The sequence below is a fragment of the Piliocolobus tephrosceles genome, chromosome 21 (assembly GCF_002776525.5).
Source record: "Piliocolobus tephrosceles isolate RC106 chromosome 21, ASM277652v3, whole genome shotgun sequence".
NCBI classification, from domain to species: Eukaryota; Metazoa; Chordata; class Mammalia; order Primates; family Cercopithecidae; genus Piliocolobus; species Piliocolobus tephrosceles.
The window spans coordinates 46289882-46305055 of record NC_045454.1 but is presented as its reverse complement, the minus strand read 5'-3'; the positions used below and the strand labels follow the sequence as shown (position 1 = coordinate 46305055).

General features: G+C 51.7%; 1 protein-coding gene and 1 long non-coding RNA gene across 3 annotated transcripts; one reads left to right on the top strand and one right to left on the bottom strand.

Moving 5' to 3' along the window:
* Positions 1-845: 845 nt before the first annotated feature.
* SLC25A41 (solute carrier family 25 member 41) lies at positions 846-9190 on the bottom strand. The gene is made up of 7 exons (XM_023186775.2): positions 8969-9190; positions 7351-7506; positions 5251-5403; positions 4965-5072; positions 2140-2307; positions 1908-2055; positions 846-1369 (listed from the first exon to the last, which is right to left on the bottom strand). Exons 1-7 carry the CDS (start codon positions 9188-9190, stop codon positions 1197-1199), a joined length of 1128 nt encoding a protein of 375 aa, XP_023042543.1. The 3' UTR covers positions 846-1196.
* LOC111522642 lies at positions 4924-8602 on the top strand. 2 transcript variants are annotated; one of them, XR_002725296.2, is made up of 3 exons: positions 4924-5158; positions 7465-7544; positions 8557-8602. It is a non-coding gene; the product is annotated as an uncharacterized LOC111522642 (long non-coding RNA). The 2 variants fall into 2 exon arrangements; XR_004228672.1 differs by having other exon boundaries at positions 4924-5373; positions 8557-8589.
* Positions 9191-15174: the final 5984 nt, after the last annotated feature.

Genomic DNA, 15174 nt, shown 5'->3' with positions numbered 1-15174 from the left:
CTGGCTGGGTGGGCGTTCGGCTTGATAGTCGTGGACACAAGCCAATGAATGCAGGCGAGAGGTGGTGCTTGTAAAGATGGGCAGTTAATTTAATCCAATCCCTGACGAGTCTGGGTGATGAGGTTGGCTTTGGACTTTAATTGCTTCCCTTGTTAACCAGAACCCCTTTCTATCTCTGACTTCTAAACCAATGGCTGAGCGACATGGGTGGGTGTTCGGTGACTGACACTAGTCTGGACAAGTAGGAATGAAGGAAATCAAGGCGCCCAGTTTTGTTGGGAGCCAGTGGAAGTGCCGCTGCATTGGGGCGGAGTCGGCCACCAGACAGCGAGAGGGGATTAGTGGGAGCTGTAGTGAATGGCAGCCGACGTGGGCGGTGGCAACCGGCTGCCCAAACTTAGGCCTGACGTCTGGGTTAGCTCCCTGGGAGCCTGGCTGGGTAGGCCCGGCACGTGGCCCGCTTGAAGCGTTAGAGATCGACCGCTTCTGGGGGTGGGGAGGCCGGAAAGCAGGAAACCTGGGATCCCCTGGGCCCTCTTCTCTCTCGACCCCCCATCTAGAGCGTCCAGTTCTCTTGGGGGACACAAGGAACCAGCCCCCCTCCCGAGTCCACAGCGGTTCCAACAACCGGGATCGAGGGATCACAGCCCCTCACTCCACACCCCTCACTCTCTTCGCATAATGCCCTGGGAATCGAGCCTCAAGCTCCTATCCTAGGTCCTCACCTCCTCTCCTGGGCACAAATTCCCATTCAGGACCCAGAGGCGCAAGGTCCCCAGCTCCCCTACTGGGTCCAGGGATCTCATGCACCCAGTTCCACTCCTAGGTCCAGGTATCCAGACACGTTCAGCAGAAAACATCTCTTTATTCCTTGTTGTGTGACATGTTCACCATTTCGCCTGCAGCCAGGACGACCCACAAGGAGCCAGCCTGGAGTCCACGTTTCTTGTCTCAGGCTGCACCCTGGGGAGGGAGTCCCGGGAATCTTCTGACGCAGCACCACCCCCCACCCACCAACCCCAGCCTCAGGAATCTTCTGACCCAGCACCCCACCCCCACCCTCACCCCCAGCCTGCCTTTGCCACCAACAACTGCTCCAGGGCCTGAGCCTTGAGGCCTTGAGGGCTCTTTGGGGCCAGGGGTCATCAGGTCCTCCTGTCCCATTTCTGCCTAGGCTGTGTCGTCCAGCTCACAGCCTATACGCCCAGGGTTTTCTTCATGGCTTCGTACACCACATAGCTGATGCCACCTGCTGGTAAGACCTTCAGTAGCGTGGGGGTCATGCCTCGGTACAGCCCTAGCCAGCCCTGCTGGGCCAGGATCCGCTGGAGGACTCCGCGCATGGTGGGATTTGAGCCCTCCACGGTATCTGCAGGGACACAGACAAGATCAGAACTAGGCCAGAGATGACCCGGCCTCCTAGGAGTCTGGAATGTTGCAGACAGGTGCTGAAGCCACCGGTAGGGGCCCCAGGGGTCAGTAGGAAAGGAATTTCGAAGAGTCTTAGAGGAAATTGGTCACTTTTAGGAAGAGTGGGGGAGTGTTTGAGTAGGAGTTTTCAGGATTACTTTTAGGACATCTTCTTCGGGGGTGGCAGTGGGGATAGGGTCTGGCTCTGTCACTCAGGCTGGAATGCAGAGGCACGATCATAGCTCACTGCAGCCTCGACCTCCAGAGCTCAAGGGATCCTCCAGGCTCAGCCTCCCAATTCGCTGGGACCACAGGTCTGTATCACCATGCCTGGCTACTTTATATATAATATTGAGATGGAGTCTCAAAAGCCATGAGAAGTGGGCTGGGATCAGACATGGAGGGTGCCGGACTGAGTTTTGGGGGATGAGAAAATTAAGACAGCCAGGGCCTTGCGGGGAATGGGCATGCGTGGTGGCCGCTGGGGGCAGGCTGACCTTGGGCCTGCATCCTGGTGCGCACCAGAGTCAGTGGGTAGCTGGCCATCTGGCCACAGGTCGTGGATAGCGTCACAGATGACAGACTGACCAGGCCACTGGGGTCCCCCATATCCCTGCCTGACTTCAGCCAGAAGCACTGGAGCATCTGCAAGAGAAGAGGGGCCAGGAGAAAGCTCACTAGCAGCCTGGGCTCCGGCCACCCCTGCCAACCCCTCTGCAGGACCCGTACCTCATAGACAGCCAGGTCGGTGCAGGCGTAGGGGATGATGCCGAGCATATTGGGCAGGTAGCCGCGGTAAAGGGCGCGGGTGCCCTCCCGCTGCAAGATCTGCCTGGCGCAGTCTAGCAGCCCCTTGTACTGGCCCGTCCGTCGCAAGGTCAGCCGTGTCTTCAGCACCTGGGGATGGCGGGGAACAAGGCAGCTCATTCAATTGAATCCTGTCAATGATTCTCAGGTAGCCATTGTCCCCACCCTACAAATGAGGAAAATGAGGCTCAGGAAGGCAAAGAGCTGGCTTTCAGACCCAGATCTGTCAGAGTCCCTGGGATGCTCTCTGAATTTTGAGTTCTGAAGCACAAATCCTGGCAAAGGCCAAGAGAGTGAGGGAAGAAGGCTCACGTCTGTCATCCCAGCCCTTTGGGAGGCTGAGGCGGGAGGATCGCTCGAGGCCAGGAGTTTGAGACCAGACTGGGCAACAAAGCGAGACCCCATCTCTACAAAAAAAATCAATAAAATAAAAATTAGATGTATATGGAAACATCAACATAGGAGAACAGCCTGGAAAACTGGTTAAGAATAACAGGGAACGGAGGCAAGAAAACATACCATCAAGCCTCGAAAATTGAAGACAGCTGGCAAAACTTTATGGCAAAAAGATCAAGCATTGGGGGGAAAGAAAGGGAGTGAATAGGTAGAGAACAGGGCCTTCCTAGGGCAGTGAAACTACTCCATAAGATACTACAATGGTGGATACAAGTCATTACACATTCCTCAAAAGCCATAGAACTGTTACTTTAAGAGTGAACCCTAGGTCGGGTGCGGTGGCTCACGCCCGTAATCCCAGCCCTTTGGGAGGCCAGGATAGGTGGATCACTTGAGGTCAGGAGTTCAAGACCATCCTGGGCAACATGGTGAAACCCTGTCTCTACTAAAAATACAAAAATTAGCTGGGTGTAGTGGCAGGCACCTGTAATCCCAGCTCCTCGGGAGGCTGAGGCAGGAGAATCGCTTGAACCCGGGAATTGGAGGTTGCAGTGAGCAGTGAGTCAAGATCGCTCCACTGAAACTCCAGCCTGGTTGATAGAGTGAGACTCTCAAAAAAAAAAAAAAAAAGAAGGGTTCCTGGTCCTCAGATGAGGAATGAAAATATATAGGTATACATATATATGGTATATATATATTATATGCATTATATATTATAAATATATGTAACATGCATATACATTATTATATATTTTTATATTACATATTATATAATGTAATTATATAATTATATACATTAAATTATTTATATAATATACATGTATGCACAATATATAACATATAATATAAGTAATGTGTATATATATATATTATATATAAAACATATATATATACATTTTTTTTGAGACAGGGTCTCCATCTGTCACTCAGGCTGGAGTGCAGTTGCGTGCCATCACAGCTCACTGCAGCCTCGACCTTCTGGGCTCAAGTGATCCTCCCACCTCAGCCTCCTGAGTATCTGGGACTACAGGCGTGCGCGCCACCATACCTGGCTGATTTTTTTTTTTTTTCCAGTAGAGATGGGGTCTTGGTGTATTGCTGAGGCTGGTCTCAAACTCCTGGGCTCAAGCAAGCAATCCTCCCTGCTCAGTCTCCCAAAGTGTTGAGATTACAGGCCTGAGCCATGGTGTCTGGCCTGAAAATGTTTTCTATATATACACACACACACACACACGTACATATACATATATAAATACGTATGTATATATTGTGTATGTATATGTGTTATATATAATATATAATATAATAATATATGCATATATAAATTTATAGAAAGGAAGAGGAGATTGGAGAGGAGGAGGAGAAAGAGGTAAAGGGTAAAGGGGGAGGAGGGGGAGGAGGGAGAAAGGAGGAGGGAGAAAGGAGGAAGGGAGGTGGAGGGAGAAAAGAGGAGGAGGAGGAAGGAGAGGAGGAGGAGGAAGAGGTGAAGGGAGAGAAGGGAGGGGAGGAGGAAGGAGAATGATGAGGGGAGGGGGAGGGAGAAAGGGGAGGGGGAGGAAAAGGTGAAAGGGAGGAGGGAGAGGAGGGAGAAAGGAGAAAGGGAAGAGGAGGAAGGGGAGGACGGAGAAGTGGGAGAAAAGAGGAGAAAGGAGGAGGGAAGGAGGAAGAGAAGGAGGAGGGGAGGAGGAGGGAGAAAGGAGGAAGGGAGGAGGAGGGGGAAAGGAGGAGGGAGAAAGGAGGAGGGGAGGAGGGAGGAAGGAGGAGGAGAGGAAGGAGGAGGGGAGGAGGAGGGAGAAAGGAGAAGGGGAGGAGGAGGAGAGAGAGGAGGTGGGGAGGAGGAGGGAGAAAGGAGGGGAGGACAAGGGGAGAAAGGAGGAGGAGGAAGAGGTGAAGGAGGAGGAGGGAGAAGTAGGAGAAAAAAGGAGGAGAAAGGGGGAGGGGAGGAGGAGGGGAAAAGGAGGGGAGGAGGAGGGAGAAAGGAGGAGGGGAGGAGGAAGAGGTGAAGGGGGAGGAGGGAGAAGTGGGAGAAAAAAGGAGAAAGGGGGAGGGGAGGAGGAGGGGGAAAGGAGGGGAGGAGGAGGAGAAGAAAGTGAAGGGGAGGAGGCAGGAGAAAGGAGGAGGGGAAGAGGGAGAAAGCAGGAGGAGAGGAGGAGAGAAAAGGAGGAGGGGAGGACAAGAGGAGAAAGGAGGAGGAGGAAGAGGTGAAAGGGGAGGAGGGAGAAGTGGGGGAAAAAAGGAGGAGAAAGGGGGAGGGGAGGAGGAGGGGAGAAAGGAGGAAGAGGAAGTAGCCAGCAACGTGGGTAACTAATTTACACGGCGTTTCCTTACCTGTGGGGCAGATGTTCTCTTACCTCCATGGGGTTGATGAGGGTCTGGGAGATGGCCACAGCCAGGGAACCAGCGAGGAGACGCTCCTGGAAGGGCGGGGACCCTTGTATTCCACAGAAGTAATTCTTGCACTGGGAGAGGAGAGAGGAGGATGAGAGAGAAGTCAGCCACCCTCCGACACAAAACCCACGCAGGGAAGAGGCCTGGGGTCTGCAGGGTGAGCGTGTGTCTTGAACAAGGGCCTGGAGTTTTGGGGGTGTGGGAGGGGTTTGGGCTTGAGCTGGGGGAAGCAGACCCCTCGTTCCCCACCTGCTCGAATACGGAGAACTTGATGGCATACTCAGGAGCAATCTTGAGCACGTTGATGCCGTTGCCCCGCCACAGGGAGCGGAAGCCTCCCTCCTGGACCATGCTCTGTAGCCCCCCCAGCAGGTTGGTGAAGTTCGTCTTGGAGGAGTAGACCTGGGTGGAGGGAGGACCCTGGAGGAGCCCCTCCTTACCTCTGTCTCTGTCCCCATCCCCACCACAAGTGCAGCCACACCGGGAACTCCCCAGCCACCCAACCCCAACCCATCCCCATCCCATCGCCATTCCTTCTTCAGCTCCTTCCCCAGCCAGTTCTAGAATCTCACACAACACTGACCCAAAGCCAACATCGACCCACATTCCTGCCTCACCCCTCTTCTTCATCTCCTCAGTTCTTTTCTCTCTCTTTCTTCCTTCCATCCTTTCCTTTCTTTCTCCCTTTCTCCTTCCTTCCTTCCTTCCTTCTTTCCTTCCTTCCTTCCTTCCTTCCTTCCTTCCTTCCTTCCTTCCTTCCTTCCTTCCTTCCTTCCTTCCTTCTTCCTTCTTTCTTTCTTTTTTTCTTTTTTGATGAGGTCTCACCCTATTGCCCAGGCTGGAGTGCAGTGGGGGGATCTCGGCTCATTGCAACCTCTGCCTCCCTGGTTCAGGCACATCTCCTGCCTCAGCCTCCCGAGTAGCTGGGATTACAGGCTTGCATCACCTCACCCGGCTAATTTTTGTATTTTTAGTAGAGACAGGGTTTGCCATGTTGGCCAGGCTGGTCTGGAACTCCTGACCTCAGGTGATCCGCCCACCTTGGCCTCCCAAATTGCTGGGATGACAGGTGTCAGCCACCATGCCTGGCCTTGTTTTTCTTTTCTTTCTTGTTTTTTTGTTTGTTTATGTTTTTGAGACAGGGTCTTGTTCTGTTGCCCAGGCTGGAATGCAGTGGTGCAATCACAGCTCACTCAGGCTCCTGGGTTCAAGTGATCCTCCCACCTCAGCTTCCCAAGTAGCTGGGACTACAGGTGCATGCCACCATGGCAGGCTAATTTTGTAAAATGTTTTGTATAGATGGGGTCTTACTATGTTGCCCAGGCTGGTCTCAAACTCTCGGGCTCAAGCGATCTTCCCACTTTGGCCTCCCAAAGTGCTAAGATTATAGGTGTGAGTCACCATGCCCAACTCCTTTTTAAATTTTTACTTGTTTAATTAATTTATTATCATTTCGTAGAGATGTGGTCTCACTATATTGCCCAGCTGGTCTCAAACTCCTAAGCTCAAGCAATCCTCCCTCCTTGGCCTCCCAAAGTATTAGGATTATATACGTGAGCCACTGCCCCCATTTTTTTTTAGTCAGGGATCTCGCTCTGTCACCCTAGCTAGAGTTTGTGGCATGATCATGGCTCACTGCAGCCTCCAACTCCTGGGCTCAAGCGATCCTCCTGCCTCAACTTCCCGAGCAGCTGAGACTATAGGCGTGAGATATCCTGCTTGAGATAGCTCTAGTCCTACGTTGCCTTTTTCTTTTTTGAGAGAGAGTCTCACTCTGTTGCCCAGGCTGGAGTGCAGTGGTGTGATCAAGGCTCACCGCAATCTCCATCTCCTGGGTTCAAGCAATTCTCCTGCCTTAGCCTCCTATGTAGCTGGGACTACAGGCACACGCCACCACGCCTGGCTAATTTTTTTGTATTTAGTAGAGACAGGGTTTCGCCATGTTGGCCAGGCTGGTCTCAAACTCCTGACCTCAGGTGATCTGCCTCCCCTGGGCCTCCCAAAGTGCTGGCATTAGAGGCATGAGCCACCACGCCTGGCCCCTACCCTGTCTTTAAACTCATCCAAAGACCCCCCCCACCAATTCCCTGACCTCCAACCCCTACCTTGGCCCAGCGTTGGTCCCTGTCCCTGGTTAAGTTCTCTGAACTCCTCTAACTCGACTCGAAGCTGGGTCCACACCAGCTCCATCACCACCCACAGCCTCAACGTCAACCAGTCCAGGAGAGCCCAACTCCAACCAGCACTCCCATCCTGAACTCCATCTACGTCAACTCTATCTGTCCTCACCCCACGTTCTCCCCAATGGCGCCAGCACTGCGTCCCGTCCTCCCTCCAACCCACACACACCTGCATGTACACTCTGGCTCTGTCCAGAGGTGCCGTGCCTGTGCGAGACACCGCCCCAGCCATAGCTCCCGAGAGCAGAAACTTCCACAAGGCCCCCTCGTTATCCACTTCCAGGACTTCCACAGGAACCATCAGCTGCTCTCCTGTGTCCAGCACCTGCAGGGCAGACCCGGCCCTCCCTCATCCTCAGCCAGGTAGGGGCACCTTCCCCAGACACACATCTAAGGCACCCTCCTGGTGAAAGACCCACCAGGTTCCCCCCAATCTGCATTTTTTTTTTTTTTTTGAGACGGAGTCTTGCTCTGCTGCCCAGGTTGGAGTGCAGTGGCATGATCTCAGCTCCTTGCAACCTCCACCTCCCAGGTTCAAGCAATTCCTGCCTCAGCCTCCTGAGTAGCTGGGATTATAGGTGTGCACCACCACCCCTGACTGATTTTTGTATTTTTTTTTTATTTTTATTAGAGACAGGTTTCACTGTGTTGGCCAGGCTGGTCTCTAACTCTTGACCTCAAGTGATTCGCCCACCTCTGCCTCCTAAAGTGCTGGGATTACAGGCGTGAGCCACTGCACCCTCCTTCCCGCCCCCCCCCCCCCCTTTTTTTTCTTAAGGCAGAGTCTCACTCTATCACCCAGGCTGGAGTACAGTGGTGCAATCTCGGGTCACTGCAACCATCGTCTCCCTGGTTCAAGCGATTCTTGTGTCTCAGCCTCCCAAGTAGGGACTATGTCCAAAGCTTGTCCTTATACTGGGTGATAAATCATCTCTCTGCCGAAGGAATTGATACCATATAGACTCTTTTTTTTTTTTTGAGATGGAGTTTTGCTCTTGTCGCCCAGGCTGGAGTGCCATGGTATGATCTCGGCTTATTGCAACCTCCGCCTCCTGGGTTCAAGTAATTCTCCTGCCTCAGCCTCCTGAGTAGGTGAGATTACGGGGGTGTGCCAACATGCCCAGCAGATTTTTGTATTTTTTTTTTTTTAGTAGAGATGGGGTTTCACCATGTTGGCCAGGTTGGTCTTGAACTCTTGACCTCAGGTGATCCACCTGCCTCAGCCTCCCAAAGTGCTGGGATTACAGGTGTAAGCCACCGCACCCAGCCGATATAATATAGACTCTCTAAGTTACTCATGGAGGATCCAAGGAGGAATACAAATGTAATTAGGAAAATATCTAGACTCTTAATTTATTCTTATTTTTTGAGACAGAATCTTGCTGCGTTGCCCTGGCTCGAGTGCAGTGATGAGATCTGGGCTCACTGCAACCTCTACCTCCTGGGTTCAAGCGATTCTCCTGCCTCAGCCTCCCGAGTAGCTGGGACTACAGGCACCCACCACCATGCCCAGCTAAGTTTTGTAATTTTAGTAGAGATGGGGTTTTGGCATGTTGGCCAGGCTAGTCTTGAACTCCTGACCTCAAGTGACCCATCCACCTCAACTTCCCAAAGTGCTGGGATTACATGCGTGAGTCATCGCGCCCTGCCTCCCTGCCCTGCCCTGCTTCAAGGTGGAATTCTAGGTCTGCTAGCGGGGGAGTGGGCCTGTAGAGAGTGGGGGTAGCCTGGCCTCTCCCTGCAGTCCCGACCAGAGGCGCTCGGACATCGGTGTTTCCTGAACTCACCTGCTGTGACGGGAGATGGTCAAGGCTGTTGTCATGCATGTGTCCAAACACGTATTCATACACGTGTGTACAGCCAGGGTTCCAGGATGGGGGTGGGGGTGGAGGGGGTGGGAGTGGAGGTGGCGGGGGAGGCGGGGCTTTGATGAGTAAGGTCTTGACCCTCCTAAACAGCGTCTGGATCCTGGAGCAAGGGTTCTGAGGTTCTCCAGGCTGAGCGCCCATGGAGGAAGTTAGGACACCTGGCTTCAAATCCCTAAGCAGTCATTTGCCACTCTAGCTACCATGCGGGAGTGTCTAGTGGGAGGGTCGTGTGGGGGACCAAGAGGAGGATGAAGTCACAAAAGCCCCTGTGACCTCGCTGGGTGTGGTGGGCAGCTTGATGGCCCCTTTCCCCCAAATGTCTACCTCCTGATCCTCCAAACCAATAAATATGTTATCATTATAAATTGAATTGTGTCCCGTCAAAATTATTATTTTTATTTATTTATTTATTTGTTTATTTATTTATTTGAGACGGAGTCTCATTGTGTCGCCCAGGCTGGAGTGCAGTGGCACTATCTTGGCTCACTGCAACCTCTGCCCCCTGGGTTCAAGTGATTCTCTGTCTCAGCCTCCCAAGTAGCTGGAATTACCAGCATCCGCCACCAAGCCTGGATAATTTTTGTAATTTTAGTAGAGATGGGGTTTCGCCATGTTGGCCAGGCTAGTCTTGAATTCCTGACCTCAAGTGATCCACCTGCCTCGGCCTCCCGAAGTGTTGGGGTTATAGGCGTGAGCCACCACGCCCAGCTCAAAATTAATTTTTTGTTAATTTTGTTTTTCAGAGAAGCGGTCTTTCTCTATTGTCTAGGCTGGGCTGGAGTGCAGGGGTGCAATCATGGCTCACTGCAGCTTCAATCTCCCGGGCTCAAGTGATCCTCCCACCTCAGCCTCCTGAGTAGCTGGGACTACACAAGCACACGCCACCAGCCTGGCTACTTTTGGTTTTCGTTTCTGTAGGGGGTCTTGCTATGTTGCCCAGGCTGGTCTTGAACTCCTGGCCTCAAGTGATCCTCCTGCCTCATCCAAAGTGTTGGGATTATAGGCATGAGACACCACACTGGGCCCTATCAAAATTCTTATGTTGAAGCCCTGTCCCCCAGTGGGCTGGAATTTGGAGATAGGGCCTTTGGGAACTCATTAGGGTTAGATGAACTCAGGAGGAGTGGCCCCTGCAAGATGGAATTAGTTCCATAAGAAAGAGACAAACCTGAGCTGTTTTTCTCTCGTTCTACCATGGGAGTACACAGCAAGAAGGCATGGCAGGAAGAAATCCCTCAGCAGGAACTGAGCTAGCCAGTCACCTTAACCTTGGATTTCCCAGCCTCCAGAAATAAATGTCTGCAGTTTAAGACCCTACTCTGTAGTGTTTCGTTATAGCAGCCTGGGCTGACTTACATTTGTTACACGGCAAAGGGGAATTAAGTTTGCAGATACAATTGAGGTTGCTAGGCCAGATGTGCTGGCTTGCGCCTGTAATCCCAGCACGTTGGGAAGCCAAGGCAGGTGGATCATCTGAGGTTAGGAGTTTGAGACCAGCCTGACCAACATGATGAAACCCAGTCTCTCCTAAAAATACAAAAATTAGCCAGGCTTGATGGCGGGCCCCTGTAATCTCAGCTACTCTGGAGGCTGAGACAGGAGAATTGCTTGAACCCAGGGGACGGAGGTTGCAATGAGCCGAGATCGGGCCATTGCACTCCAGCCTGGGCAACAGAGCAAGACTCCATCTCAAACAAACAAATAACAACAACAACAACAACAACAAAACTTTGCTAGGCTGGGCGCAGTGGCTCACGCCTATAATACCAGCACTTTGGAAGGTCGAGGCAGGTGGATCACATGAGCCCAGGAGTTTGAGACTATCCTGGGCAACATGGCCAGACCCCTGTCTTTATAAAAAATACAAAACTTAGCTGGGCATGGTGGTCCATGGCTGTAGTCTCAGCTACTCAGGAGGCTGAGGTGGAAGGATTGCTTGAGCCTGGGAAATGGAGGCTGCAGTGAGCTGAGATCTTGCCACTGAACCCCAGCCTGGGTGACAGAGCGAGACCCTGTCTCCAAAAAAAAAAAAGAATTAAGATTGCTAAACAGCTGATGGGAAGATGGTCTCACTCTGTCACCCAGGCTGGAGTACAGTGGCACAATTAAGATCAATCCCCTTGACCCCTCTGCTCAGGTGATTCTCCCACCTCAGCCACCTGAGTGGCTAGGAACACAGGTGCGGACACCACACCTGGCTAATTTTTTTTTTTTTTTTTTGAGATGGAGTCTCGATCTGTCACCCAGGCTGGAGTGCAGTGGCGCGATCTTGGCTCACTGCAAGCTCTGCTTCCCAGGTTCACGACATTCTTCTGCCTCAGCCTCCAGAGTAGCTGGGACTACAGGTGCCCATCACCATGCCCCGCTAATTTTTTGTATTTTTAGTAGAGACGGGGGTTTCACCATGTTAGCCAGGATGGTCTTGATTTCCTGACCTCGTGATCCGCCCACCTCGGCCTCCCAAAGTGACGCCCGGCTAATTTTTTTTTTTTTTTTTTTTTTTTTGAGACGGAGTCTCGCTCTGTCGCCCGGGCTGGAGTGCAGTGGCCGGATCTCAGCTCACTGCAAGCTCTGCCTCCCGGGTTTACGCCATTCTGCCTCAGCCTCCTGAGTAGCTGGGACTACAGGCGCCAGCCACCTCACCCGGCTAGCTTTTTGTATTTTTTAGTAGAGATGGGGTTTCACCGTGTTAGCCAGGATGGTCTCGAACTCCTGATCTCGTGATCCGCCCGTCTCGGCCTCCCAAAGTGCTGGGATTACAGGCTTGAGCCACCGCGCCTGGCCTGGGCGGCTAATTTTTAAAAATTATTTTTGGCTGGGTGTGGTGGCTCACACTTGTAATTCCAGCACTTTGGGAGGCCAAGGCAGGTGGATCCCCTGAGGTCAGGAGTTTGAGAACAGCCTGGCCAACATGATAAAACCCCGTGTCTACTAAAAATAACAAAAATTAGCTGAGTGTGGTGGTGCATGCCTGTAATCCCAGCTACTCAGGAGGCTGAGGCAGGAGGATCACTTGAATCCAGGAATTCAAGACCAGCCTGGGCAGCAAAGCAAGAAATTTTTCTACAGAAAATTTTAAAAATTAGCCAGGTGTGGTCCTGTGCACCTGTAGTCCCAGCTACTCGGGAGGCTGAAGGGGGAGGCTCCCTTGAGCACAGGAATTAGAGGCTGCAGTGAGCTATGATTGTGCCACTGCACTCCAGCCTGGGTGACAGAGTAAGACCCAGTCTCTAAAAAAAAAAAAAAAAAAGTAGTCAGGCATGGTGGTGCGCGCTTGTGGTCCCAGCTACTCTGGAGGCTGAGGTGGGAGGATCGCCTGAGGCTGGGAGTTTGAAGCTGCAGTGAGCCATGATTGCACCCCTGCACTCCAGCCTGGGGAGGGGACAGAGTGAGATCCTGTTTTAAAAACCAAAACCAAAACCAAAACCAAAAAAAAAATGACAAAATCATATACATGCAGGTGCATATATATTAGCCAGCTGTTGCCATGTGACGAATTACCCCCCGTCAAAGCTTGGCAGCTTAACACAACAAACATTTATCATCTCAGCCATGTTCTGAGCATTAGGAACTCAGGAGCTGAGTGGTTCAGTGTTTGAAGTATAAGAGTCTAAGATTCAGGATTCAGGTACTGGGATCCAGTTATTCTGGTGGAGGGATCCCCAAAGCTTGGACTATCCAGGGCATGCAACTGGCAGAATTGCAGTGAGATGTTGGCCAGGACAGCAAGATCCTCTTCCAAGCTCAGTTACATGGCTATTGGCTGAGTTCCTCACCACATGGTCCTCTCCATAAGGTTGCTCATGGCATGACTGCCGGCTCCCTTCAGAGCAAATGTTACGAGAAAGGGAGAGAGAGAGCAAGAGAGAGCATAAAACCAATAACTAAGATGGTAGCTACAATGTCTTTTTTTTCTTTCTTTCTTTCTTCGAGACATAGTTTCCCTCTTTTGTCCAGGCTAGAGTGCAGTGGCGTAATCTCGGCTGACTGCAACCTCTGCCACCCGGGTTCAAGCAATTCTCCTGCCTCAGCCTCCTGAGTAGCTGGGATTATAGGTGCCCGCCACCACGTCTGGCTAATTTTTGTATTTTTAGTAGAGACAGGGTTTTGCAATGTTGGCCAGGCTGGTCTTGAACTCCTGACCTCAGGTGGTTCACCTGCCTCGGCCTCCCAAAATGCTAGGATTATAGGCATGAGCCACTGCACCCAGACTTTTTTATCATTTTTTTGAGATGGAATCTTGCTCTGTCGCCCAGGCTGGAGTGCAATGGTACAATCTTGGCTTACAGAAACCTCCGCCTCCCGGGTTCAAGTGATTCTCCTGTCTCAGCCTCCCGAGTAGCTGGGATTACAGGCATATGACACCACGCCTGGCTATGTTCAGTAGAGACGAGGTTTCACCATGTTGGCCAGGCTGGTCTGCAACTCCTGACCTCAAGTGATCTGCCCACCTCGGCCTCCCAAAGTGTTGGGGTTATAGGCATGAGCCACTGTGCCTGGCCTATAGTGTCTTTTTTTTTTTTTTGAGATGGAGTCTCGCTCTGTCGCCCAGGCTGGAGTTCAGTGGCCGGATCTCAGCTCACTGTAAGCTCCGCCTCCCGGGTTTACGCCATTCTCCTGCCTCAGCCTCCGGAGTAGCTGGGACTACAGGTGCCCGCCATCTCGCCCGGCTAGCTTTTTGTATTTTTTTAGTAGAGATGGGGTTTCACCGTATTAGCCAGGATGGTCTCAATCTCCTGACCTCGTGATCCGCCCGTCTCGGCCTCCCAAAGTGCTGGGATTACAGGCTTGAGCCACCGCGCCCGGCCCACAGTGTCTTTTATAACAGAATCTGGGAAGTGATACAGGATCACTTCTATTGTATTCTCTTAGTCAGAGAAGCCCACCCTGGTACAACATGAGAGGGTCTACACAAAAGTGTGAATTCCATTAAAAACATTTTTTTAACACCTCTACTGGCAGGAAAAGAGTGTGAATTCTTTTTTTTTTTTTTTTTTTTTTTTTTAATTTGAGGCGGATCTTGGCTCTCTGCAACCTCTGCTTCCTGGGTTCAAACGATTCTCCTGCCTCAGCTTCCCTAGTAGCTGGGATTACAGGCGTGCTCCACCACACACAGCTAATTTTTATATTTTTATTAGAAACAAGGTTTTGCCATGTTGCCCAGGCTGGTCTCAAACTCCTGGGCTCAAGTGACCTTGATCTCCTGAGCTCAAGTCATCCTCCCATCTCAGCCTCCTGAGCCGCTGGAACTACAGGTGTATGCCATCATGCCCAGCTAATTGAAAAATTTTTTGCAGAAATGGGGTCTCACTGTGTTGCCCAGGCTGGTCTCAAACTCCTGGTCTCAAGCGATCCTCCTGCCCCGACCTCCCAAAGTGCTGGGTTTATAGGCATGAGCCTGAATTTTCTATTTTTTCTACAGTGAATTTGAATTACTCGTTGCGGGTTGAACTGTGACCCCTAAAAAGATGTGTTCAAGCCCTAACCCCTGTAACCTGCGAATGTGACCTTATTTGGAAATAGGGTCTTTGCAGATATAATCAAGTTAAAATGAGGTCACACTGCATTGGAGGGGTGCCCTAATCTGATGACTGCTGTCCTTCAAGACATGGAATCGGCCGGGCACGGTGGCTCATGCCTGTAATCCCAGCACTTCGAGAGGCCGAGGCGGGCGGATCACGAGATCAGGAGTTCAAGACCATCCTGGCTAACATGGTGAAACCCCGTCTCTACTAAAAATACAAAAAAAAAAAAAAAATTAGCCGGGTGTGGTGGTGGGCACCTGTAGTCCCAGCTACTGAGGAGGCTGAGGAAGGAGAATGGTGTGAACCCAAGAGGCGGAGCTTGCAGTGAGCCGAGATCGCGCCACTGCACTCCAGCCTGGGCGACAGAGCAAGACTCCATCTCAAAAAAAAAAAAAAAAAAAAAAACATGGAATCTGCACTTTGGGAGGCCGAAGCGGGTGGATCACTTGAGGTCAGGAGTTCGAGGCCAGCCTGGCCAACATAGTGAAACCCCGTCTCTACTAAAGATACAAAAATTAGCCAGGTGTGGTGGTGTGCACCTGTAATCCCAGCTACTCCGGAGGTTGAGGCAGGAGGATCACTTGAACCTGGGAGGCAGAG